The following is a 27,602-nucleotide window of genomic DNA, read 5'->3' on the forward strand; positions in this document are numbered from 1 at the left end:
TTTCTATCTGCCTGCGTACATCATCAAGGCTCACTTCCATGGATGTTAACTTCTGTGCTTGATTTCCCTTGAAGATTTGTTCAGGTTCCGGTATGTTGACTAAAGAGTGCATGCAAGTGATCGAGTAGGGAAGCTATAATGATTTCGGTGCTGTGGTCCGAACGAAAGCCCGATTGGTTTTCATTTAGGATATTAAATTTTTCCAGATATGAGTTGAGTTCAGCATTTACCACCCCTTCTGCTATTTTGGTGAATAGCGGGATGCTCACGATGGATCTGTAATTAGACAGGGCGTTGGAAGGTTGTTTTGTGTTTTTTATAATAGGAATTATTGTGATATGGCCTTGCTCGGGAGGGAAATTTCCTGTGGATAGTAAAAAGTTTACCCAAGCCAACATATTGGGTAAGGCCCCACTTGGAGTATTGTGTTCAGTTTTGGAGACAGTATCTGGCAAAGAACATAAGAAGACTTGAAGCGGTCCAGAGGAGGGCGACGAAAATGATAGGAGGCTTGCGCCAGAAGACATTTGAGGAGAGACTGGAAGCCCTGAATATGTATACCCTAGAGGAAAGGAGGGACAGAGGAGATATGATTCAGACGTTCAAATACTTGAAGGGTATTAACGTAGAACAAAATCTTTTCCAGAGAAAGGAAAATGGTAAAACCAGAGGACATAATTTGAGGTTATGGGGTGGTAGATTCAAAGGCAATGTTAGGAAATTCTACTTTACGGAGACGGTGGTGGATGCCTGGAATGCGCTCCTGAGAGAGGTGGTGGAGAGTAAAACTGTGACTGAATTCAAAGAAGCATGGGATGAACACAGAGGATCTAGAATCAGAAAATAATATTAAATATTGAACTAAGACCAGTACTGGGCAGACTTGCACGGTCTGTGTCTGTGTATGGCCGTTTGGTGGGGGATGGGCTGGGGAGGGCTTCAGTGGCTGGGAGGGTGTAGATGGGTTGGAGTAGGTTTTAACAGAGATTTCGGCAGTTGGAACCCAAGCACAGTACCAGGTAGAGCTTTGGATTCTTGCCCAGAAATAGCTAAGAAAATTTTTTTTAATTGAATCAGGTTGGGCAGACTGGATGGACCATTCGGGTCTTTATCTGCTGTCATCTACTATGTTACTATGTCATGGATACAGTTAAGGGGAATGGTTAATCATCTGGATGGGTTGGAAGGCAGAGGAGTAGGGTTATGGATTGAAAGCTATATCAAAAAGGTGAGTTTTCAGTCTGCTTTTAAACAATAAGGAGAATCTGGAACCCAACAAAGCCCCAGTATCGCCTTTACTGGCCTTCCTTCAAGAGGGCCTGGACAAGGAATTGGCAGTGGCATCCCTTAAGGTGCAGATGGCAGGCCTGGGTTGCTTTAGAGGCAGAGAAAAGTGAGGGTCCCTGACTGCTCACCCAGACATTATTAGATTCTTCAAAAGAGCCCTAAGGCTCAGACCACAAATCCAAGATACCTTCCCATTCTGGAATCTCAACAACACGTTAGAGCAGGGGTCTCAAAGTCCCTCCTTGAGGGCCGCAATCCATTCGGGTTTTCAGGTTGTCCCCAATGAATATGCATGAGATCTATGTGCATGCACTGCTTTCAATGCATTTAAAATTGGGGAAATCCTGAAAACCCGACTGGATTGCGGCCCTCAAGGAGGGACTTTGAGATCTCTATGTTAAAGGGTCTTCAGAGGGCTTCGTATGAGCCTTTGGAGGAAGCTTCTTTCTTGGTTGTTATGATCAAAGCTGTGTTTTTAGTTGCAATTACCTTGGCAAGAAAAGTCTTAGAGTTGCAAGCTTTGTCGTGCAGGGAACCATTTCTGAATATCACGGAAATGAGTGACCTTGCATACAGTATCTTCCTTTTTGCCAAACATGGTTTCAGCATGTCACATTAACCAGGAAGTTAGGCTACCAGCCTTTCAACCTAAGGGTTCTAAGAAGAAAAACAAGGCTTTAAAGCTGCTGGACATCCACAGAGTTCTCTTGTATTACCTGGGTGGTAATGAGTTTCATCTATCGGACCATCTCTTTGTTGTAACCAAAGAGTCAACCCAAGGCAGACCAGCCTTCAAGGCCACCATTTCCCTGTGGATTCAGACAGCAATCTTCTCCACCTACAACAGGCCCGTGGGCCAAATTTGGCCCGCAGGATAATTAAATTTTGCCCGTGATTTGGCCCTCTGTTTCTTCCCTGCATCCCGGCTTCCTGGTCTCACCTTTAAAGCAGCCTGCAGAGGATCGCCGGTCGACTGTAGTGATCCTAGCAGGCTGCTGAAGCCTCCGCAGCACGTTCCCTCTGCTGTGATTCTGCTCCTGATGTCAGAGCAGGGGCGGGACTGTGGCAGAGAGAACATGCTGCGGAGGCCGACAGTAGCCCGTTAGGATCGCTACAGCATCGGCGATCCTCTGCAGGCTGCCCTAATTAGCTGAAGGTGAGACTGGGAGGCCAGGGGGAAGCCAGAGGATGCTACAAAGAAGGGGGGTGGGCCCTGGTGTAGAAGTACAAAGACGGAGGGAGGGAAGGGGGGATCCAAAGAGATGTGCATATGCTGGACTGAGGGGGGAGGGGGAGAAAAGAAATAATGGGTCTAAAAACAGAGAGGAAGAGAGTTGGTGGACAATGGGATTTAGAGAGGGAAGGAACAGAAAGGGAGAGAAGTTGGACTCAAGGGATGGTGTAGAGGGGGGATAGAGATACTGAATAGGAAGATAGTTGGGAAGAGAAAGGGAGAGATGGTGGACCCTGAGGTGGTGAGGAGGAGGGAGAGATGCTGGATGAAAGGGTAGTTGAGAAAAGGAGAGATGGATGGTTAGCATGGAGAAAGAAGAAAACAACAAATGGGCAGGAGACCCTGGCAAGCAAGTTTTCAGAAGACAACCTGAGCCTGGGACCAACATGATTTTAATAATGACCAGGCAACAAAAGGTAGAAAAAATAATTCTATTTTCTGTTTTGTGATTACAATATGTCAGATTTGAAATGTGTATCATGCCAGAGCTGGTGTTAGATAGCAAGCGTGAACTAGAACCTAAAAGAGAAAGGAAAGTCTTTTTTTTAATTTTATTTATATCAGAGTCGGCATGGAGTTGGAGAGGTTGTAACCCTATACTTCTACTAAGACTAAGGGGTCCTTTTATTAAGGTGTGTATGTAGCGCACGCTAAATCAGTTAGCGTACCTTAATAAAAGGACACCTAATTATCTTAATAAAAACTTTGGCCCATGACTTAGCCTATGTTTTCCAGCCCCTTTTGTGATTGAGTTTGACACCCATGACCTACGTTATCTGTGGCAAACAACTGTCGTTGTTGTTGAAAGCACATTCAACCAGAGGAGTAGCCTTCTTTTGGGTGGAATCGAAGGCGATACCTCTGGAAGAGAGATGTAGATCTACAACATACTTTCATTAAATTTTGTGGCAGCATAAGGGGGATATGTAGTTCTCTACATACTTTCACTAAATTCTGATGGGTGAATGTGGCAGCATAAGGGTATTTCACTTTTGGATCCTCAGTCCTGAAAGCAGGCTTATCTCTCCCACCCAGGACTTCGGGAACTGCATAGATATGTCCCTAAGGTTCAACATAACATTCCTATTGCACTGTAAAAAGAGATTATGTTCTTTACCTCGATAATATCTTTTCCAGTAGATAGGAATGGTTATGCTGAACCCCCCGCCCAATAATTTCTGATGCGCTTGTTTCTGCCTTAAGCTTCATGGCCCTCTCCATAGCTAAGATTTCTCTGCCAGTTGGACTATGGGTTCAGATTTATTTATTTATTTGTTGTAATAATTTTTACATTGCCTAAACACCTAGGCGGTTCACAAAACACCATACTTTTGTTTGTAAATAGAATCTAAAGAGATAATTGAGCTCCACTAATATTCAAGCTGTTGCTTTTATTTGATGTGTTTTACTGTTCAGTGGGTAATGTTCGTCCATTTATACATTACAGTTTCGTTATTGACTGTTATAATGTAACATAAGAACCGCCATCTCCGGATCAGACCTTTGGTCCAGCGATCCGCACATGCGGAGGCCCAGCCAGGTGTACACCTGGCGTAATTTTAGTCACCCATATCCCTCTATTCCTCTCGTAAAGAGATGTGCATCTAGTTTGCTTTTGAATCCTAGGACGGTGGATTCTGCAATAACCTCCTCTGGGAGAGCATTCCAGGTGTCTACCACTCGCTGCGTGAAACAGAACTTACTGATATTTGTCCTGAACTTGTCCCTCCCCAGCTTCAGTTCATGTCCTCTTGTCTGTGTCAAATTGGACATTGTAAATAACTTATTTTCCTGCTCTATTTTGTCGATTCCTTTCAGTATTTTGAAAGTCTCGATCATATCCCTCGTAGTCTCCTCTTCCCAAGGGAGAACAATTCCAGTCTCCAAAGTCGTTCCTCGTATTCCAAGTTCTCCATACCTTTAAACAGCTTTGTTGCTTGTCTCTGCACCCTCTCCAGCAGTTTTATATCCTTCTTTAGGTTGGGAGACCAATGTTGGACACAGTATTCCAACTGTGGTCTGACCATTGCTCTATAAAGCAGCATTATAACCCTCTCTGATCTACTCGTGATTCCCTTCTTTATCATGCCTAACATTCTATTTGCTTTCTTTGCCGCTGCCGTGCATTGTGCCGACGGTTTCAGGGTCCTATCTATCAGTACACCCAGGTCCTTTTCTTGTTAACTCTTACCCAGAGTTGCACCTGACATTCTATACTCGTGTTCCTTGTTCTTTCTGCCTAAATGCATTACTTTGCACTTTTCCACATTAAACTTCATCTGCCATTTCTCTGCCCATTTCTCTAACTGACAAGTCACTCTGGAGTTCCTTGCTATCCTGCGATCTGAATGCCCAGCTTTGTGTCGTCTGCAAACTTGATGATCTCACTGGATGTTCCTTCTTCCAGGTCATTGATGAAAATATTAAATAAGATGAGCCCAAGTACCGAGCCCCGAGGCACACCGCTAGTCACCTTCTCCCAGTCAGAGAACTTCCCATTTATGCCCACTCTCTGCTTTCTGTTCTCCAGCCATTTGCCTACCCATCTTAGTATATCTCCCTCTATTCCATGGCTTGTAGTTTCCTGTGGAACCTTGTTGAACGCTTTCTGGAAGTTCAAGTATATTATGTCCACCAGTTCTCCACTATCAATTTGTTTGTTCACTGTCTCAAAAATTTGAAGTAAATTCGTCAAACATGATTTCCCTTTCCTGAAGCCATGTTGACTGACTCTCATCAAGTTGTGTGTATCCAAGTGCCGGACTATGCTATCTTTAATCAGTGCTTCAACCATCTTTCCAGGGACAGATGTAAGACTCACAGGTCTGTAGTTGCCCGGTTCTCCTCTTGATCCTATTTTGAAAATTGGCATGACGTTCGCTATCTTCCAGTCGTCCGGTAAATGTCCAGTTCTAATTGACAGGTTGGCAAGTTTTTGCAATAGCTCTCCGATTTCAACCTTCAGTTCTTTTAAGACTCTCGGGTGAATTCCATCCGGTCCAGGGGATTTGTCACTTTTAAGTTTGTCATCTGGTAGTAAATCTGGTCCAAGTCCACTTCTACTGTGGTGAGGCTGTCCTCTTTTACCCCTTTGAACATTTTCACTGCTTCTGGTATTCTTGCGGTGTCCTCCTTCGTAAAGACAGACGCAAAGAAGGAATTTAGTCTGTCTGCAATTTGTTTGTCTTCCTTGATGTACCCTTTTCTCCCCTGGTCATCCAGCGGTCCCACCGCCTCTTTTGCGGGGGTTTTCCCTTTTACATATCTAAAGAAGGGCTTGAAATTTTTGGCCTCTTGCGCTATTTTCTCCTCATAGTCCTTTTTGGCATCCCTCACCGCCTTGTGACATCTTCTGATCATCTTTGTGTTTGTTCCAAGTTTCAGTTGTTTTTGTGCGTTTCCATTTCTTAAGAGTCCTTCTTTTCTTTTATGGCTTCCTTCACTTTAGTAAGCCATGCCGGTTCTCCTTTGCCTTTAGTTTTCCTTTCTTTGGAAATCTGTGGAATGTAGAGATTTTGTGTTTCCGTGATAGTATTTTTCAGTAGGGACCATGCCTGATCTACCGTTTTAACTTTGCCCATCTTTTTCTTGAGCCGTTGTTTCACCATGGCTTTCATACTATTGTATCTTCCCTTTTTAAAGTTTAAGTTGTAGTTAAGGTTTTGGTACGTTTCCCTTTCCCGATGTCAAGCTTAAAGTTGATCATGTTGTGATCGCTCATCCCCAGCGGGACCAGACTTCTACTTTCGTCGGTTCTGTAATGCCATTTAGGACCAAGTCCAAGGTGGCGTTTCCTCTAGTCTGTTCTCCCACCATTTGTTCCAGGAAGCAGTCCCCTAGCGTCTCCAGGAACTTAGCCTTCTTGCCGCAGTTCGAGGTTCCCAGACTCCAGTCTATCCCCAGAAAATTGAATTCTCCCATGATTACTACATTACCTGTCCTACATTCTTGTTTAATTTCCTCTATCATTTCTGAGTCTGTCTCTTCCGTCTGTCCTGGGGGTTGATAGTAAAGGCCAATCTTTGTGTTCGCACCATTGTGTCTAGGAATCTTCAAGTTTCAAGTTTTATTATCATTTGATGAATCGCTTATACAAATTTCTAAGCGATGAACAATTTAAAAAGCCACCAGTTTGTGGACTCCAGCTTCTCTTTCCTTTCCGTCGTAGCCTTTCTAACAGATTCTACTCCTTCGTGAACATAAAGGACAATGCCTCCACCTTTCTGCCCTGCTCTATCTCTTCTGTATAGTTTGTATCTCTGCAATATTGTGTCCCATTCGTTTTCATCATTCCACCATGTTTCTGTTATGCCAATGATTTCCAGTTCATCATGTCTTGCTATTGTCTCTCATTCTCCCAATTTGTTTCTCAGACTTCTAGCATTCGCATACATACATACATTTGAGTTCTCTTTGTGTTATCCCCTTGGACTTTCTAAGCTTAGCAGTCTCTACTGTTTCTTTCACGGTATCCTTTTCTGCTCCTTCGTTGTCTCCCTTATTTGCTTTTTGGTCGTCCCCTCCTGTGTCTGAGTAGTTGTCCATAGTTCGTTCTTCGGGGCATCCTGTTGCCCGAGCCATCGACCATTGGTCGACTGTCGGCTTTCCCCTGACCTTTAGTTTAAAGCCTTCTCGATGGCCCTCTTCATGTTGCCTGCTAATATTCTTGCTCCTTCCTTGTTGAGGTGTAGTCCGTCCTTTCTGTAGTACTTGCTTTTTCCCCAGAACGCCGTCCAGTTGCGCAGTTATTTTGCGCCGTCCAGTTATATGAGCAGATCAGAATCTTAGTTTCAGGGAGTTTCCCATGTCCCTCCTTCTCCTGTCTTTTACTCTAGAGCAGTGTTCTTCAACCTTTTTACACCCGTGGACCGGCAGAAAAAAAAGAATTATTTTGTGGACCGGCAAACTACTAGGACTAAAATTTAAAAACCCCGTTTCCGCCCCATCTCCGCGAGTCGGTCCCCACAAATCATCTGATCCCATCCACACAAGCCTCAGTTAAGATTTTATATTGAATGTATTTTATTAAAGTATAAAAAGAAACAATATTCTGTACAATTGTCATTTTACAAATACAAATAATTCAGAGCAGGATCAACAAAACCCCCGTCTCCCCTCCCCTTCACATATATCCCCTCTACTATCAAGAAAACTGAACAAGCCAAATTATTACAGAATGCTACACAGAAATATCATGCTAACAGAATACTGCAGTCACACATGACAGGAATAGTTTTAGGGGAGTGCAACTAGGGCAACTGCCCCCTGGTCAGAGAGCGCCCTAAGCCAGCTGGAAGCTAAAGAAGCACTGCCTGGGCTTTGCAGTCCCCAGTTATGTCTAACACCAGCTCTAGCAGGATATATATTTCAAATCTGATATATTCTAATCACAAAATAGAAATAAAATTATTTTTTTCTACCTTTTGTCGTCTCTAGTTTCTGCTTTCAATCTTCTTTTCACTCTCTTCCTTCCAGCGTCTGCCCTCTCTGTCTCTTCAATCCAGCATCTGCCCCTTCCATCCACTGTCTGTCCTCTCCCCCTTCCATATGGTATCTGTCTTCTTTCTATGCCCCTCTCCCCTTTCCATCCAGCTTGTGCCCCCTCTCTCCTTTTTACATGATTCATTCCAGTTAACACTGCTCTCTTCATTTTTATCTCTCCTACACCAGATCTATCATCGTTGTCCCTCTCTGCTTATTTTTCTGCTGACCCCTTCCTATTATCAATCTCTCTACTTTCTCATGCCTGTGTCTCCCCTTCCCCTCCTCTAATCTATCTGCCAGCTGTTTCCTTCCTTTTTTCATTCTCCCTTCCCTCCTCCTCCTGTCCAGCAGTAATTCTCTTCCCTCCCCTTCCAGCAGCATCTCTCCTTCTCCCTCTCCAGTAGCAGCTGTCCCTTTTTTTCCTTGCCCAGCAGCTTCCCAGATTCCTTTCCCTCCTCCCCTCCCAGAAGCATCTCTCCTTCTCCCTCTCCAGTAGCATCTGTCCCTTTTTTTCCTTGCCTAGCAGCTTCCCAGATTCCTTTCCCTCCTCCCCTCCCAGAAGCATTTCTCCTTCTCCCTCTCCAGTAGCAGCTGTCCCTTTTTTCCCTTGCCCAGCAGCTTCCCAGATTCATTTCCCTCCTCTCCTCTCAGCAGCATCTCTCCTTCTCCCTCTCCTAGCAGCTGTCCCTTTTTCCCCCTGCCCAGCAGCTTCCCAGACCAATGTTCCCTCTAAGGATTGATGAGGTGTGTGCAAAAAAAAATATGCATGAGCGACAAGTTACATATTCCACAAATTTATGAGCAGGCATGGAGGATGCATTTTTAAACAAATGTAGTTTATCCTTGTACTCCTTATGTATTTTTAATCATCTATGGATATGTTTGTATGTTTATTGTTCAAATGGTTTTATTTATTTCCCAAAATTTATTTTTGTTATACACATTGAAAATATTTGATATTGCATTTAAATCAAAATCTCAATAAACTTGAAACGAATGCCCATGAGATTGTGGGAGGGTTAAATACTCAAAACTTAGAAGAATAACAATTTACTTAAAGTTTTTGCTTCGCCAGCTTTCTGGTATCTTTACATAATGCAGTGGCGTACCTAGCATATGTAACACCCGGGGCCCATCATTTTTTGGCACCCCCCCCCATCTTTCCGAAAAACATGATTTTTAGTAACAAGCCACACATCACACATGAGTATCTAAGAAAAGGCAGCATCTTACATATTGCAGTGAACAGTACATCAATACACCCATTGTAAAACTAAACAAGCCAGACCAGCACAGATCAATCCTACACCGTCAATCCTAACAGAAAACTATGTCTTTCGAACACACAGAACACACCTTCGCCTATTATGGAATATGTAATCACAAACTAACCCCTCCCTCTTTTACAAAACTGTAGTGTGGATTTTAGCTACGGAGGTAACAGCTCTGATGCTCATAGAATTCTGAGCATCAGAGCTGCTACCACCACGGCTGGTGCTAAAAAACGCTTCACAGTTTTGTAAAAGGGGAGATAAAATAAAAATACATAGACAAAGGTTAAATTGAACCAGCAAGAAGCTGGACTCTGCATACAATGCTTCACAGAAACAGTGACACATGTCTCCTAAAGCAATAAATAAAAAGAAATTTTTTTTCTACCTTTGTCTTCTGTGGTTTCTGCTTTCCTCATCTTCTTGTAACTCTCTTCCTTCCATCCACTGTCTGCCGTCTCTCTTCCCCTATATGGCATCTTCTCTCCTTCTATGCCCCTTCCAGAAACTGTATGCCTCCCCCTTTCATCTCTCCTTTCACCCCCATTGGTCTGGCATCTCTCTCCTCTCCTTCCCTCTCCCACACCTCTCCTCTGCAATCCCTTTCCCTTTTTTCCCTCATTTCCCTTTTCAATTTATTTTCTGCATCTGTCTAGATTATGTTCTTACTACCCTCTCATCAATGTCCTTTTTTACTGTCTACCTAAAGCTTGCCACCTCTTTCCCTCACCCCTCCAGTGTTTCCCTAACTCAATCCTTTTCTCCCCATCATGTGCCCTCCTTTTATTTATCCCCTCCTTCCATCATGTACCCTCTTTCTCCAACCCTTCCATCTAGTACCTTCTCCTCTCTCTTTCCACTTCCATCCAGCATCTGCTCCCCTCTTTCTCTCCTCCCATTTCCTTCTGGCATTTGCTCCCTTATCTCTCCCATCTGCACTTCCATCCAGCATAGGCTCCCCACTACCATCCAATGTCTGCCCTTTCTCCCTCCATCCACCCCTCTTCAATCAGCATCTTCCCCCTTTCTTTCCCTCCAATATCCTTCCCCCTTATGTCTCTCCCCTTTCTCTGTACATCAATTCCATCAGCACCACCCTTCCATACCACCCTGCCCCTTTTCTTTCCCTCCACCACTCTTCCATTCCAGCAGTCCTGCTCCTTTCTCTCCCTTCATGCAGCAAGGTCCCGCGATGATTGTAGCTGCCTGCTGCCAATCCACCCCACTCCGACGTACTTGCTCTAGAGCGGACTCAGCAGCCGCATGCTGGAAGGGCCCGCGATAACTTGTCTGCTGGCTCTGCTCTGGAAGAAGTAAGTTACATTGGAGGGGGTGGACCCGGCAATGTAAGTTACATTGGAGGGAGTTGCGGCAATGTCCCGCAATGACTGCGTCTGCCGAGTCCACCCCCTCCGACGTAACTTACTTCTTCCAGAGCAGAGCCAGCAGACGAGTCATCGCGGGACCTTCCTGCACCTCAGTGCGGATGCTGACTCTGCTGAAGAGAAAGTAAGTCAGTGGTAACGTGACCATTTATTTTTTTCATCAAAAGGGGACATCTATTAATTGACTGTGTATCCTTTCTTTCTTTCTGCACTCAGGCCCAACAATTGTCCCATTCTATTCCCTCCCTCCTTCCTTCCCATGTCCTTAGTGCCCCCAGTGCCTCCTTCCCGTGTCCATAGTGCCCCCAGTGCCTCCTTCCTGTGTCCTTTGTGCCCCCAGTGCCTCCTTCTTATGTCCCCCCACTGTCTTCCAGATTTTGCCCACCCCCAAAGCCAGCCAGCTCTGCCACCTCTCCATTTTTTTCTCTGTCACCACCCCATCCCCTATGCTCTGGCATCTCTCTCTTCTCCTTTCTTTCCTTTGCACCCCATAGTCTGGTATCTTCCCTTCCCTGATTCTCTGGCATCTATCTCCTTTCCTTTTCTTCCATCTTTCGCTCCCCCTCCATGCTCTCACATCTCCCCCTTCCTTTTCCCTTAGTCTGGCATACCTTCCTCCTTCCCTCCAAGCCCTGGCATCTCCTTTCATTCCCTCCCTCATCTTCCTTCTCCCTCCAGCTGAGTACCGCAACACTCTCCCCTGCAGCTCTGGACTTCCCCACACCTGCTCTCCCAAAATTGCCATGCTTCGGTTCCTCTTTTTCCTTCCTTCCTCCCTCCCCCCGCGGGACCCTGCGGCACCATCAGCTCTTACTCCCTCTAACGCTGGCCCTGCAGCTCCGGACTTCCCCCCCCCCCCCCCAGATCACTATTATTTTAAATGTTATAGCGGCGGCGCTGTATCCATCAGAGAAGACGTCTAAACTCGGCCTGCCCCGGAACTCTTACTGCAGCAGCCGCCCGTCTAGGCAGGAACAGGAAGTCACTGTTGCAGTAAGAGATCCGGGGCAGGCCGAGGTTAGACGTCTCCACTGATGGATACAGCGTCGCCGCTATAACATTTAAAATAATAGCGATCCGAAAGGGGGGGGGGCAGGTGTGGGGAAGTCCGGAGCTGCAGGGCCGGCGTTACACCAATGAGAACAAGGGGCGGACCGCCCCCCACTTAATACGCCACTGATTGCGGGGATCATGAAAGGAGCCGCCGCTGCTGCATCTTAGGCGATCAGGGCAGGCCGCCACCGCCGCCGCTTCCTCTCACCACCAGAAGAAGCATGAGCGACGCCACTGAAAATAGTGAGCGATCGCTCATGCGCTCACCTTAGAGGGAACACCCAGACTCTGATAGTGGTTTTCTCCCCTTCCAGCAGCTCTTCTTACTTCCCAGTGCAGCGATTCACGAAGGCAGCCTCGGATCCTTTGTTGGGTCGCGCCGCCTCTGAGGAAAGAGGAAGTTGCATCATCAGAGGCAGCCGCGACTCAGCAAAAGCCCCGAGGCTGCCTTCGTGAATCGCTGCGCTGGGAAGTAAAGGAGAGCTGCAGAGAGGGGAGAAAGCCACTGTCGGAGGCTCCCCAAGATCTCTCCGGCCCAGCGCACGCTTCACATGTTGATCTTGCCGGCCCTGCGCGGACCGGCAGGAAGTTGAAGTGAGTCAATCTTGCCGGCCCTGCGCAGACCGGCAAAAATTTCCTGCGGACCGACACCGGTCCGCGGACCGGCGGTTGAAGAACTGTGCTCTAGAGCTCTTGCATGCTTTGTAACAAACTGAAGGGGGCAGCAGACTCCTGGGAGGAGAAGGTTTCGAAAGCTGTGATTGACATCTTTTTGCAGTATGCTTCAAGAATGGACAGAGTATCCTAAGGTTCAGTAAACCATTCCTATCTACTAGAAAAAGATATCAAGGTAAGAACCTAATCTTTTTACTTTAATTCTCTCTTGAGTGATTACATAAGAACCATCTCCTCATGTAGAACAGACTTCTCAGTCTCCCAAAAAGGATAGCAGGGTCCACATAATAATAATAATAACAGTTTATATACTGCAGGACCGTGAAGTTCTGTGCGGTTTACAATGATTAAAAGATGCTACAGATTGAGTGGAATTAACAAGGTTCAGAGTTAGTGATTAACAGTTCTAAAGATCATTTGTTGAGGACTAAGATTGTTTAGGTCAGTTACCTAAGTACTTTAGGAACAGATGTGTTTCCTGAATTCCCTATAAGTAGTAGGCATGAGCAGTTGTTCCAGATCTTTAACCCATAATGCTGCTTGATGTGAGTGAAAAATGATGTTGGTGATGACTTTTAAATTTATAACCTCTAACCGGTGGAGAAACAAAGTTCGGATATGGTCTGTTATATATTTAGGGGCTAAACCATAAAGTACCTTGAAGCAAAAACAACCAAACTTGAATTTCACACGTACCTTCATCGGCAGCCAGTGTAGAAGTCGATAGGAAGGTGTTACATGATCAAACTTCTTCAGTCCACAAAGTAGCCTAACCGCTGCATTTTGTATCAGTTGCAATCGCCACATTTTTCTGGGAGAGTGCCAAGTAGGCGATGTTACAATAATCAGGTTGACTCAGTATAAGGGATTGTATCAGAATTCTAAATGATGAGACATCAAAATATGCTCTAATGGACCGAAGCTTCCAGAGGTGAGAAAAATCTTTCTAACCAAGGAGTCTACCTGGTCTTTCATGGTCAGGCTCTGGTCCAGTGTTACTCTCAATACCTTCATAGTGGGTTGAATAGGATAGCTAAGGTTATTGATGCACATTGATGCTTTAGTGTCAAGTGGGTGTGGTGATGCTATAAAAAATTTTATGTTTTCTGAATTTAGCTTTAGTCTAAATTGCTCCATCCGATTTAGTACTTCTGTTGCTTTGGGGGTGACTTCTGAGATAGAGGTAGTGAATGGGATAATTATCGTGAAGTCATTTGCGTAACTAAATATTTTATCCCCAGCTGGGACAATTGCGCACCTAATGAGAACATGTAAACATTGAAGAGCAAAGGGAATAGTGGTGACCCCTGTGGCACACCAGATGATTGCTCCATGTATCAGACAGATCGTACTTAAAACGGACTTGGTAGGTGCGGGATATAAGGAAACCTCGAAACCAGTTTAATACCTCTCCTCTGATTCCAATTGCGTCTAGGCATTATAGCAGTTTCCCATGGTCCACCAAGTCAAAGGCAGAGCTCTTGTCAAATTGCATGATCAGGGTGTTGAGGCCCTTAGTAAACAAGTAACACAGATTATCCAGTATTGCCGCAATTACTGTCTCCGTGCTAAACAGAGGCCTAAAGCCAGAATGAGTTTCATGCAAAAGAGAGAATTGGTCGAGATATTCCATCAATTGGGTATGTACCAATCCTTCCATGATTTTTACAATAAATGGAATGGATGCTACTGGTCTATAGTTGGTTACTGATGTTGATGACTCTTTACGATTTTTTGGAATTGGGGTTATTATAATATGACCATTATTAGTGAAGAATTTTCCATTTTTTAGGTTATTGGTTAAATAGTTCAGCAGAGATAGTTTAAAGTCTAATGGAGCTGCTTTCATAATTTCTGGGGGACATGAGTCCAGAACACAGTGTGATTTAGAGCAGTGGTCTCAAACTCAAACCCTTTGTGGGGCCACATTTTGGATTTGTAGGTTCTTGGAGGGCCGCAGAAAAAATAGTTAATGTCTTATTAAAGAAATGACAATTTTGCATGAGGTAAAACTCTTTATAGTTTATAAAACTTTCCTTTAACAGTTAAAAGGAAATATATATAAACTATAAAGAGTTTTACCTTATGCAAAATTGTCATTTCTTTAATAAGACATTAACTATTTTATCTGCGGCCCTCCAAGTACTCTATTTTTTCTGCAGCCCTCACATTTAAAGTTTAATATCTTTTCTTTCTCAAAACTGACACATTTCAATCACTATATTGAAAATAAAATCATTTTTCCTACCTTTGTTGGCTGGTGACTTTATGTTGCCAGGGCCTTCTTGTCCTTTGACTGTTTTTCTCTCCGTCTTCACTTTCTGCCTTGCATCCATCTTTGGCATTAACTTAATATTCAATTTTTCTGCTTTCTTTTCAAAATCTACGTTTCCATGTCTTACCTTCCCTTCCTATCTCTCTCCTCTTCCGTCCTATTTCCATGGTCTGACATCTTTCCTTCCTTTCTCTCCCTCCCTCCTTCCTTCCTTTCCCCTGGTCTGGCATCTGTCTCCTTCCCTCCCCCTCCATGGTCTGGTATCTCCTTTCCTTCCCTCCCTCCCATGAACTTGGCATCTCTTGTTCCTCTCCTCTCACTTGTCTTCCTTCTCCTTCCTTCCCTCTCTTTCCCCAATTGGGTGCAGCAGCAACAGAAGCAGCATTTCCCTTCCCCCTTTCCTGTGCAGCAGAAGCATTTCTCTTCCCCTTTCCCTCCCCCTCCCTTTCTCTGTGCAGCAGCAGCATTTCCCTTCCCCCTTTCCTGTGCAGCAAAGGCATTCTCTTCCCCCTTCCCTCCCTCTCCCATTCCCTGTGCAGCAGTAGCAGCATTTCCCTAGGGTCCCTCTTTCCTATGCAGTAGAAGCATTTCTCTTTCCCCTCCCCTTCCTTGTGGAGCAGTAGCGTATCTGGCTGGCTCCCTTGCTCAGTCGATCGTTCCGTTCAAAACCGCGGGTGGCAGCTTCTCGCGAGATCCACGCCTGCGTCAGAAGCCTCTCTGATGTTGTGACATCAGAGAGGCTTCTGATGTAGGAGTGGATAGCGTGAGGAGCCGCCACCCGGGGCTTTGAATAGAACGACCGACTAAGCAAGGGAGCCGGCTAGACACGCTGCTGATCCACAAGGAAGGGAAGGGGGAAGAGAAATGCTGGTATGGATGGCGCGAGGAGCCGCCGCTTGCCGCAGCTTTGACAGGAACAATCAACTGCAGCAAGGGAGCAGTTGATCATCGCGTCCAGACCGCAAGCCGCAAAATAGCACCTGGAGGGCCGCGAGTTTGAGACCGCTGATTTAGAATATTTGTTATATAACTTGATATATTTATTCCATTCTAAATTGTGGAAGGAACTCCAAATCATGTCCACTGGTACTTCATTTCCTTGTATATCAGTTGATTGATGTTCGTATGTGTCAATTGTCGAGTAGTTATTTCTTAGGTTTTTAATTTTTGAATTGAAATGTTGTGCTAGATCATTTGCTGAGGATAGCTTGATATTATGCATGGGTTGAGTGTGGTGTCTAATAAATTTGTAACTATGTTGAACAGTTCTTTTGTATTAGCTCCTTAGATGAGTTAATTTTGGTTGAGTAAAATGTTTTACGTTTTTCTTTTATCTGTTGTTTGTAGAGTTTTATGTTGTATCTCCAGTTGTTCCGGTCTGACAGTTTTCCCGTTTTTTTCTAGATTCTTTCTAATCGTCTTACTAATTGTTTCATTGTTAGGAGTTCAATGTCAAACCATTTGTTGTATTTATTTGAGCAGCTTTTACTATTTCGTTTAGGGGCAATTTTATCTAAAATGGATGTGCTAGTTGCATCCAGTGATCATAGAAATCAACTCCTCTATCTTCGCTTGTAACATAGAAACATAGAAGATGACGGCAGAAAAGGGCTACAGCCCATCAAGTCTGCCCACTCTGCTTACCCACCCCCTGTCTATGCCCTAATGACCCAATTTCCTTATCTTGACCCTCGTAGGGATCCCACATGGGTATCCCATTTATTCTTAAAGTCTGGCACGCTGTCTGCCTCGATCACCTGCACTGGAAGCTTGTTCCAATGATCAACCACTCTTTCTGTGAAGAAATACTTTCTGGTGTCGCCAGATCATATTGTGACCAATATTCCTCTGGATGGCCACTTTTAAGGTGTTCTCTTTTTGTCCGTGGATGTGTTTTAGATTTTAATTGAGTCCAGATTAAATTGAAATAATAAGTGAAATGGTCAGACCAGATATCGTGACACCAAGTACCATCCGAAAGAGAGATGGAAGGGTCTAAGATCTCCTTTGTGGACATAGCTACCACAACTTAGGTCCATTAGAGCATACTTTGACGCTTCATCATTCAGAATTCTGGTACAATCCCTAATACTAAGCCATCTTGATTATTGTAACATTGCCCATCTGACAATCTCCCAAAAGAAAATGCAGAGACTACAACTGATACAAAATGCGGCAGTCAGGTTGATCTTTGGGTTGAAGAAGTCCGATCACATAACCCCTTCCTACCGACTCCTGCACTGGCTGCCAATGGAGGTACGTGCGAAGTTCAAGCTGGGATGTCTCTGCTTCAAGGTACTATCCGGTCTAGCCCCTAAATATATAACTGACCTCTTCTCCTTCTCAACCAACAGACATAAGAGAAGAACACACCTGAAGTTTGTCTCCCCATCGGCTAGAGGATGTAAATTTAAGAGACACCATCAACAACTTCTATCGTATCAAGCAGCCTTATGGGGCAAAGACCTCGAAAAACTAATTATACACGCAAATAACTATGGTGAATTTAGGAAACATCTAAAAACATACCTGTTCTTGAAGTACCTAGGTAACGAATCCGTACAATCGACCCCCATCACAATCTCACCCCCCAAATCTGATCCCGTAAACTGTTAACCATTAATCTCTAACTATGAATGTCCCATTCAATTTGTAGAATCTTTCTAATTCATTATAAACCGCATAGAACTTCACGGTCCTGCGGTATATAAACTGTTGTTGTTATTATTATCTAAATGATGGCCTTTTTCATGTGTTTGTGTGGGTAAAGGGAGATTGTAATTAAGTAGAGATAGAAAGTTTTTAGTCTTTCGCTTTTGGATTGTCCACTTCATCTAAATGTAAGTTTATGTCTCCTGCAATTAAATTATGTGATGAAGTGATTGAGTTATGTAGGACAAATTCGCAAAAGTCCTCTCTAGCTTTTGGCCAACTTTTTGGCGGAACATAGAATAATATACAAGAAAGGGAATCTTCTAGTTCCTTATTGATAATTTTACAGGCTAATATTTCTAATTACATTACATTACATTAGGGATTTCTATTCCGCCATTACCTTGCAGTTAAAGGCGGATTACAAAAGAATTATCCAAGATGTATTACAGCAAGATCTTACAAAAAAAAAAAATGGTCATTTTCAAAAAGAGTAAGAAATGGGTAAGGTTATTTGTTTGGGGTAGTTGACTTTAGTGAGAGGTGGAGTTTGAGACTTGCGGTATTATTTCTTTCTTCAGAGTTTTCTTGAAGAGTATGGTCTTTATTTCTTTTCTAAAAGTCTTGTAGTCGAGGGATGCCGTCAGTAGATTGGCGATTTGGTTGTCTAGTTTGGCTGCTTGAGTGGCCAGGAGGCCATCATATAGTATTTTCCGTTTGACCTCCTTAATTGGGGGGTATGAGAATGGGGTGTGAGTTTTCCTATGTCTGGATGCGGTGTTGTGGATGAGGCGGTTATTCAGGTAGTTTGGACTGTCTCCTTATAAAGTCTTAAATAGTAGGCAGTAGAATTTAAATTGTATTCTTGCTGGGATCGGAAGCCAGTGCGATTGGCGATATGCTTCTGTAATGTGATCATGTTTCTTTAATGAGTAGATGAGTCTTAGTGCTGTGTTTTGGATAGTTTGTAGTTGTTTTGTTACGGTTGTAGGGCATGGGAGGTAGAGGATATTACAGTAGTCAAGTAGGCCTAGTATTAAGGACTGAACTATGAGCTGGAATTGAGTTTTCTCGAAGAATTTCCGAACTTGTCTTAAGTTTCTCATGAATAAGAATGACTTTTGTATTTTATTGATTTGCGGTTGCATGGTGCAGCATCTGTCGATAGTTATTCCTAGCAGTTTTAGGGTGGTTTGTATGGGGTAGTTGATTGCGTTGATTTCAATGTTGGTTATGGTTGGTATTTTGTTGTTTTCTAGGAGGATGAATTTCGTTTTATCTGGGTTCAATTTCAGTTTGTGATCTTTCATCCAGGTTGTTATTGATTTTAGTGTTTGGTATATTGTGTTCGTCATGGAGAGTTCAGGTTGATCGAAAGGTATGAGAATGGTAATGTCATCGGCATAGCTGTAGGAGGTTATGCCTTGTTTGTCCAGGTGAGAGCTGAGGGAGGCTGTATAGAGATTGAAGAGAGTCGGGGATAGAGGGGATCCTTGGGGAACTCCGCAGGGGTTTGACCAAGGTTCAGATTTTTGTTTGTCTGATTTTACTCTATAGGTTCTTGATTTAAGGAATCCTTCAAACTATGTGTATACTTTATCTGTGATACCTATTGTATCCAGGATTTGTAGTAGAATGTTATGGTCCACCAAGTTGAATGCAGCGGTAAGGTCTAGTTGTATGAGCATCATTTTTTTTCCTGTACTGAGATGTTGTCTGTCTGTGTCCAAGAGAGATCCTAGTAGTGTTTCTGTGCTGAAGTTGTTTCTGAAGCCGGATTGTGTGAGATGGAGTATGTTACGGTTTTCTAGGTAATTGGAGAGGAATTTGGCAACTAGTCCTTCTGTTATTTTGACATAGAGTGGAATAGAGGCAATGGGTCTGTAGTTGGCTGTTTGGTCTATCAGTCCTTTGGGGTCTTTGAGGATCGGGGTGATGATGATTTCGCTGAGGTTGGTAGGGTAGTGGCTGTTTATTAGCGAGATTTGTATCCAGTTTAGAAGAAGAGCGTGGAATTTTGTGCTGGATGTTTTTAGGAGATATGGTGGACAGTTGTTGAGGTCACAGGATGCATGGCTGTATTTTTTGTAGTATTTGTTGAATTCGGGCCATTGTATGTTGGGGAATTGAGACCATAGTCTATCTGCTGCAGTAGAATCTCTATCTATGGGGAGAATTGTGAATTCGTTAGGATGGATAGAGGTGTCATTGACGGTAGCTCTTGCATTGGTAATTTTATTTTGGAAGTGTTTTGCTAATAGAGTGGCTGAGGGGGGGGTAGTATTGTTAGTGGTCAGGTAGGGTTTGATGTCGGTTAGGGTTTTTAGAATTTGGAATAGTTTTTTGGTGTCTTGGGTTTCAGTGCCTGATTGATTGGTCATTTTGGAATCCAATAGTTCAACAACAAATCCTTCCTTAGAAACAATTGCTAATCCTCCCCCTCTTCTTCCATCACGATTTAGCATGTGAATTTTAAAATTATCTGGTATAACTTTCCATTTTTCAAACTAAATTATTTTAACCTTCAGATCTGAATAAAGTCTTAACTGGAAATCTCCAGCACACTCCACCATCTCCCACCAAGATTCCGGCTACCTATTTACCATACCATAGACTGATCTGAAAGAGTAGGGATATTTATCTTAATTTTGATCACTTGCTCAAGCATAGACTGTGTAACAAATATACTGTCAATTCTATACATTGGTGGATAAGCGAGCCATATAGGTGTCTTATCAGGGGAGTAGAAAACTGTCCCAGCATCTAGTAAGTTAAAAGGTCTGTACAGAACTCTTATAGATGTCCTATCAAGTTGGTCATCCATTACTATATTAGCAGTCCCAAATTTTTAAAATTACTATAAAGCAGCACAACTTAAGCTGCATTAGAATTAAAAGAAATTGGAGGGAGGAGAGCTATGGATATCAGTCAAACAGAAGAAATTAGGAGAAGCCTCTATATTCAAGGTGAGCATCTAGTAGTTGTGAATAAGGAACATTACTACTACACATACCCTGAAAATCTGGGAAAAGTGTAAACTTGATTTTTTGGGCAATAATATACTGTATACCAGGTACACCCTATTAAGAGTTTTGATGCAAGAAATCCCCACAGAAAGGTGATATATCAATTCCCACCAATTCACCACAGAAAGGTGATATATCAATTCCCATTCCCAAGTTCTGTGTTCAGATAGCTCTTCTGCCATCCTGTTGTTGCATAGAAAGGGATGGGGGAAGGGGACAATAAAAGTATGTCACATGCTGTTAATGGATCCTGTAGTTATTCAAATTGGATGTTCTATGATGTTTGGTTATCTGTTACCGAGATCTTGTTATATAGTATCTCTATAAAATCTTAAATGGAAAAAAATAATCTGTCTGTTATCATTCTTCTTGAGATTTATTACCTTGCTTTATCACCTGCTTTAGTATACATGCTAATAGTATACATGATACATAGAGAAGTACCACTAGTAAAAAGAGAAATGTAACATTATCTCTCAGTAGATATTTGGTGAGATCCGACATTGAGTACTGTGTTAATTTCTAGAGACTACATCTACAAAAGAGTATTGACAATGTAGAGACAATTCAAAGTAATTAGAATGGTAAGTGGTCAGAACTATGAACTATTTGTAGAGAGGATGAAGATATGCTCTCTAAAAGAAAAAAGGGAGTTAAGCTGCTAAAGAATTTAGGCATGCATGGGATAGGCTAGGAGTTTCCAACTTTGATCATCAAGGACTGTAAGCAGGATAGGATTTTAGATATTTCTAATGAATATGCATAATTGACAACATGTACACTATCTGAACATAGATGCAAATCTAAATCATGTTCATTTTGGAGGGCCTGAAAATAGACCAAGCACCACTCAAGACCAGCAGATAGATACAAATGGGTGCAACTTAATTTCATAGTGAGGTGATTATATCTCTGTGGGCTATTTGGGTGGGATTAGGCTGAGGAGATGCAAGTTAGCTGACTAGTGCTGGTTTTAGGCAGTCAATTTTAAGTGCAATTATGGCAAACTTAACTCTACTGGCTATAGTTAATCAACTGGGTAAGTTAATTTTAGCTGGAGCCTGGCCATTATAGTGAGTTACAGAGATTTCCCCAATCCAGCATACCAACTGTGGGTAGTAGGTGTTGACTTTCAACATATCTCCCTTTTTTAGTTAGGACTTCCTCAGTATCCAGAGCCCTAAATGATCCAGGGAGCAGAAGGCAAACCTGAAAATTGAATCCAGATATTTCACATGATGATGTGTTTAAGTGCTAAATGTTTGGTGATTTCACAACTCTGGATGTTTATCTCCTTCACTAGGTCCTTGTATTATTGCATACTGGAGGTATGGCTCATGGCTTGGTGCTATCAGTTGCCCAATCTGCAGACAAACGGTAATACTTTTCTAACCATTTTCTATCTACACAGTATGTTTTTTAAATGGTATTTTTATCTAAGTACTTATACAATTTACAAAAAAGATTTATAGAAGTGATTTTTTTATTTATATGTTTGTTTTTATTTAACTTTCAACAATTTTATGGACAACCACTGAACCATTGTATAATATACATAAAAAGAACATAAGAATTGCTGCTGATGGGTCAGACCAGTGGTCCATCGTGCCAAGCAGTCCGCAGTGTCGGTGGCCCCCAAGTCAAAGACTGGTGCTCTAAATGAGTCCAACCTCACCTGCGTACGTTCCAGTTTAGCAGGAACTTGTCCAACTTTGTCTTGAATCCATGGAGGGTGTGTTCCCCTATAATAGACTCTGGTTGCAACTACATATACTATTCTCTGGTAGCCCTGGCGTTTTAGATAGATTTGTAGTTAGAGAAATATCGACTTGGGTTCCCCCTGGACCCCTTGATGCAGTCCTCTTAACTTTTAAAATGGCTGTCTTGGAGAAAGTGAAAGAGCTGGAGAGCCAGCCTGTATGATATAAGCATAACCTGACTATGGAGGAGTGTGGGGCAGTGGAAAAATTGAAAGAACACTCCATTGTATCGAGAGAGCAGATAAAGGAGTGGCTGTAGTGCTCTGGGATAAACAGAAGTATACCCAGGAAGCATTTCATCAATTTGGCTGATACAGATACATATTTGTGTTTGACAGAAGATCAAAAGTGGAAATTTATGGAATGGTGAGATTCATAATGGACCATGGGCTTAAAAACAAGATTCTTACTAGCCACGAGTATAAATATTTTACCTCAGAGGTGTGTATGGTACCAGTAGTATATCTATTGCCCAAAATACATAAGAACAAAGACAACCCACCAGGACATCCCATTGTATCAGCTCGGAGGTCCCTGTTGGAACCATTGCGCAAATATGTGGCCATTCATTTGCGACCTTGTATTCAGCAAATTTGGGCCTTAGTGAAGGATTTTACATGATCACTATGAATATGTTGTCTTTATACACCTCTATACCCCAGGAAGAGGCACTAACAATGATCCAAGCCTCCCTGGAGGGTAGAACTAGACCCCATGTAGTTCCGACAGAGTTCTTAGTGAATTTAAGTAAGATCGCTATGACACAAAATTGCTTCCTGTTTGAGGACATTTATTATAAACAGTGCTCAGAGGTTGCTAAGGGTGTTTCTTTTGCAAACTGCAACAAACCTGTGTATGAGAATTTTTTTTTAGGACAAATGGATAGGATATACACTTCTAAATATTTCTCCAAGATGGTATGCTGGGTCTGATATATTGATGACATTTTTTGCTTGTGGAAAGGGACCCTAGCAGAATTCAAAGTATTTCTGAGTTACATTAATAAATCATACTAAAATATAATTAACTGCATAATGGGATCAGCATAAAATACCATTTTTGGATGTATGTGTGGTCAAAAATCATGATAGGTTTACAACTACGGTGTTTTCAAAACCCACAGGTAGGAATACTCTAAAGGCTATTTACAAGCATGCACCCATATTGTTTAAAAGCAAATATTCCTTATGCTCAGTTCCTTCGATTTTCATAGGATATGCTGCTCCAACACAGAATTTAAAGAAAAATCAAGTGTTATTTGCAAGCTTATACAAAGGGGATATTCAGCCTCTATTGTGAAAAGAGCGTATAAAAGAGCATTTTATAACCTCCGGGAAAGATTGTTGGAGTATCTATCACCAGAGGAGCACCAGAAAATGATACCATTTGTGTCACGATATTCCAGACTTTCAGCACTGTTACAATGGGCTATACGCCCTTGTTTAGCACTATTAAAGATACTTCTGTGTTTGAAAGATGTGAACATTTTGTTTTCTTTTGAGCATAATCAAAGTTTGGGAGATCTGCTGGTGTGTGTGGACATGGGGCTTGTGGACATTGTTGAGTGTGTCCCAACATGGTGAATACAGATGAGTTTTGTCGTCCGAAGACAAAACATGTTTTAAGATGAGAAACTTCATGTATCTCAGTAGGAGTGGTTTACCTGGTGTGGTGTCCATGTCTACTATTATATGTGGGGCAGACCCTCACGTACGTTTAGGAAACAGATGTTAGAACATCGATCATGTGTGCACACTAAATGAATGGAGGAGCCACTTGTTGCACACTGTCTTCAGTTTTGCCATGATTTCTGCTCTTTAAAATGTTTAGTGCTGGAGCAAGTGCTGGAGTCTCCACAGCATGATGATTGGCGACAGTGGCTGTTACAACATGAACAACGCTGGATATACAAATTTGATACGGTGTCTCCACAAGGTTTAAATACATTTATTGAGTGATATTTTTTTGAAGGCATGTAGAGGAGTTGTGTGAAGTCAGCAGAAGGAGAAGTCCCAATTGGTGGTTTGAACTGAAGAGGAGGAGCTTAGTATTACAGGAAGTATTTCTTCTGGTTTGCCAGTGGCTGGGTGTCAGTAGTTGAAGTTTCTTGCTGCTCTGTGCTGGATCAGATGGCAGAAGATTCCTGAAGAAGCCAGTATGGCAAAACAGGAATGACCCTTTCCTTAGCATAGCAGCAGATGAATCCAGAGACAAGTGGGATAGCTCACATCGACCAGCAGGTGGAGATAGAGAAACTGATTAACAGTCGGTCTTATAGACTGGTATTCCTTCTGTCCATTCAGTTTGCTCTATCTCCCAGCAGGGGTTGGAGCTATCACTCTAGCTCCTGGATTCTGGCTGTGCCGGGTGAATTGGTGTTCAGTTATATTCCTCTGTTGAGATTAGCTCTCTTCAGAAGGACAGGGGTGCCTGGCTGAGCGGTGCCGGCTTTGGGAGCTACACCTGGGCCCTCCCAGGTCCCTTCTCCACCCTCCCCTCCGGTTGATTGAGGGGTTTACTTGGGCTCTGCAGTGTTTTTCTTCATTCCAGTATAAAAAAAAAAAAAAGCAAGAGCCTGCCTATGCTGAGCTGTGCCTTTTTTGGTCGGCCTTCAGTTACAATTACCAGCCATAACCTTGCTTCCTGTGGGGCGGTTTGAGAGTTTGGTGGTAAGTAGGATTTCTGATTTTTGTACTTTTATTGCATTTTGTTCGTTCCCGAGCGCCGGTTTTTTTTGGAGGGCGTCGGCGGCGGTTTTGGCGGTCTTTCTCCGTTTCAAAAAAAAAAAAAAGAAAAGGATTATGGCGGCAGAGGCTGTTAAGCGGTGTTCGCGCTGTGGGAAGCGCAGAACACTGTCGGGATTCTGCTCTGCCGGTTGTACAGATGCACCGGCAGAAGATTCTTTCTTGCAGGCGTGTGACTTGGCCATTTCCCGCGTTGGGGAGGCGCGATCGACTTCCCCTTCCCTTGCGGTCGACTCGGCCATGCTGCAGTGCACTTCGGCGGCTGAGGGGAATTCGGCGGCTGTTGGGGCGTCGGGAGCGCTGGGAGGAGCCGCGGTTCCGCTCTACGGCGCAGAACAGGCAGGGTCGGCGGCATTCGGGCTGGGCTCGTTTTCACCAGAATTTGTCATGCTGATGCACCGGGCTTTTGTTTTGCAGAGCTCTCAGCCTGCTCAGCCGGTGCCTTTGAATTTTCCGTTGCTGCCTGTTCCTTTTCCTTCTACTACTACTTCTACTAGTAATAATGCTAGCACGGCTGCTGTTAATACTGTGTCTCCTCAAGCGTTGTCGCAGGTAGCGAAGAAGCGTAGACTTGCTGCCGCGGACGAAGGGGATCCTATTCCAGTCTCCCCTTTATCTCTTCCTGAGTCACTAGAGGAAGGTGAGGTGTTGGATTTGGAGGCGGAGGATCCCCCGGGTAGGGAAGTGGATGACCCTTTCGCTCTCCGTCTTTTTCATAGAGAAGAACTTTCTTCCTTAATTTCAAAGGCGTTGCAGGGTTTAAACATCTCACAGGAGGATGCTAAAGTTTCTGGGTCCGCAAACCCCCTTATGGCAGGGACGCAAAAGCCGCCTAGGTCCTTTCCGGTGCATGAAGCCATGCAGGAGCTTATCACGGCGCAATGGGACACGCCGGAGGCCAGTCTAAGGATGGCGAAAGCCATGCGGCTCTTGTATCTGGTTGCCCCGAACGAACTCGAGAAATTTAAGTTACCCAGGGTTGACGCGCTGGTGGCCGCGGTTACCAAAAAGACTACCTTGCCGGTGGAAGGGGGAGTTACGCTGAAGGATACCCAGGATAGGAAGATTGAATCTTCACTGAAAATGTCCTTTGAAGTGGCTGCAGTCACCTTACAGGCCGCAATTTGTAGTTCGTATGCGGCGCGGGCGTGTCTGCAGTGGTCTCAGTTGATGGCTGATAATTTGATGGAGTCCGGGGGTTCTGTCCCATCGGAACTGGCTGATTTGGAGTCGGGATTGGCATATTTGGCAAATGCCTTATATGATATTATTCGCACTTCTGCAAAGCAGATGTCTCTTTCAGTTGTTTCTCGCAGATCTTTATGGCTCCGTAATTGGGCGGCGGATGCGGCGTCCAAACTTCGGCTCGTGAAACTCCCTTTTAAAGGGCGTTTGTTGTTTGGGGAAGATTTAGATAGATTGGTGAAAGATTTTGGTGATACCAAAACCCAACGATTACCGGAAGACAGGCCTAGGCCCCCTTTGAAGTCCTCATCTTCTAGACCGCGTTTCAGGGATGTTAAGAGATATAGGACAGGTAAACCATTCTTCAGATCAGCGTATGGTTCTTTCACCTCTTCGAGACCTAGGTTTCCGCAGAAGAGTTCCTTTCGTACAGCAAAACCTCCTTCAGCTCAGCCCGCCCGTGCCCCAGCAAGTCGCACTCCACAATGACGGGGTCTTGGCTCCCTCCACCATTCCCTTAGGGGGGCGGCTGTCGGCCTTTTTGGCGGAGTGGGCCAAAATCACGTTGGATCAGTGGGTGTTGGACATTATTCAAGAAGGTTACAAGTTAGAGTTCGCCTCTCCCGTCGCCGATTCTTTCTTGGTGTCCCCGTGCAATGGGGCGGCCAAGGGAGACTCGGTCCGCATGACTCTTCAGGTGCTTCTGGATCTTGGGGCGGTGGTGCCGGTACCACCGGAAGAGGTGGGCCTCGGAAGATATTCCATATACTTCATTGTGCCCAAAAAAGGGGGATTGTTCAGGCTGGTGCTGGATCTCAAAGGTGTCAACAAATTTCTCAGTGTTCGTCATTTCCGTATGGAGACGGTTCGCTCAGTTATTGCGGCAGTAAGGCCGGGGGAGTTCCTCACGTCCCTCGATCTCAAAGAGGCGTACCTCCATATTCCGATATGGCCTCCGCATCAGCGGTTTCTGCGTTTTGCGATCCTCGGCCAGCATTATCAATTTCGGGCAATGCCCTTTGGTCTTGCAACGGCTCCCTGCACCTTTTCAAAGGTGATGGTGGTAGTGGCAGCATTTCTGCACAAAGAGGGAATTCGGGTACACCCTTACTTAGACGACTGGTTGATCCGCGCCTCTTCCAAGCAGGAGAGTTTGTCGGTGACTCAGAGAGTAATATCTCTCCTTCAGTCGTTGGGGTGGATCGTCAACTTTCCCAAGAGCTCTCTGTCCCCATCCCAGTCTTTGGTGCATCTGAGGGTCAGGTTCGACACTTGTCTGGGGAAGGTGTTTCTGCCCCGAGACCGGGGAGAGAAGTTGCAGTCTCAGGTTCATCTACTTCTCGGGTCGCCCAGACCTCGGGTTTGGGATTATGTACAGGTTCTGGGCTCGATGGTGGCGACTCTGGAGGTGGTTCCCTGGGCTCGGTTTCACATGAGGCCATTACAAAAGTCTCTACTTTCCCGGTGGTCCCCGGCATCTCAGGACTATGATCAGCGTCTCCAGTGGAGTCCTCGGGCGGCTCGCAGCATGCAGTGGTGGCTCAACGAGTTCAATCTATTCCGGGGCATGC

The 27,602-nt window shown here is 44.1% G+C and overlaps 1 protein-coding gene across 4 annotated transcripts in view; it reads left to right on the top strand.

Annotated features, from left to right (window-relative positions):
• Window positions 1–27,602, top strand: part of RNF170 (ring finger protein 170) — a 117,938-nt gene that overhangs the window by 77,219 nt on the left and 13,117 nt on the right. For all 4 annotated transcript variants that reach the window (XM_033916908.1, XM_033916900.1, XM_033916915.1 and 1 more), the window contains one exon: window positions 21,646–21,719. In XM_033916908.1, the coding sequence (XP_033772799.1) occupies window positions 21,646–21,719 (74 nt within the window). The remainder of the gene's footprint in view (window positions 1–21,645; window positions 21,720–27,602) is intronic.

This window comes from Geotrypetes seraphini, chromosome 1 (genome assembly GCF_902459505.1).
Source record: "Geotrypetes seraphini chromosome 1, aGeoSer1.1, whole genome shotgun sequence".
Classification (NCBI taxonomy): domain Eukaryota; kingdom Metazoa; phylum Chordata; class Amphibia; order Gymnophiona; family Dermophiidae; genus Geotrypetes; species Geotrypetes seraphini.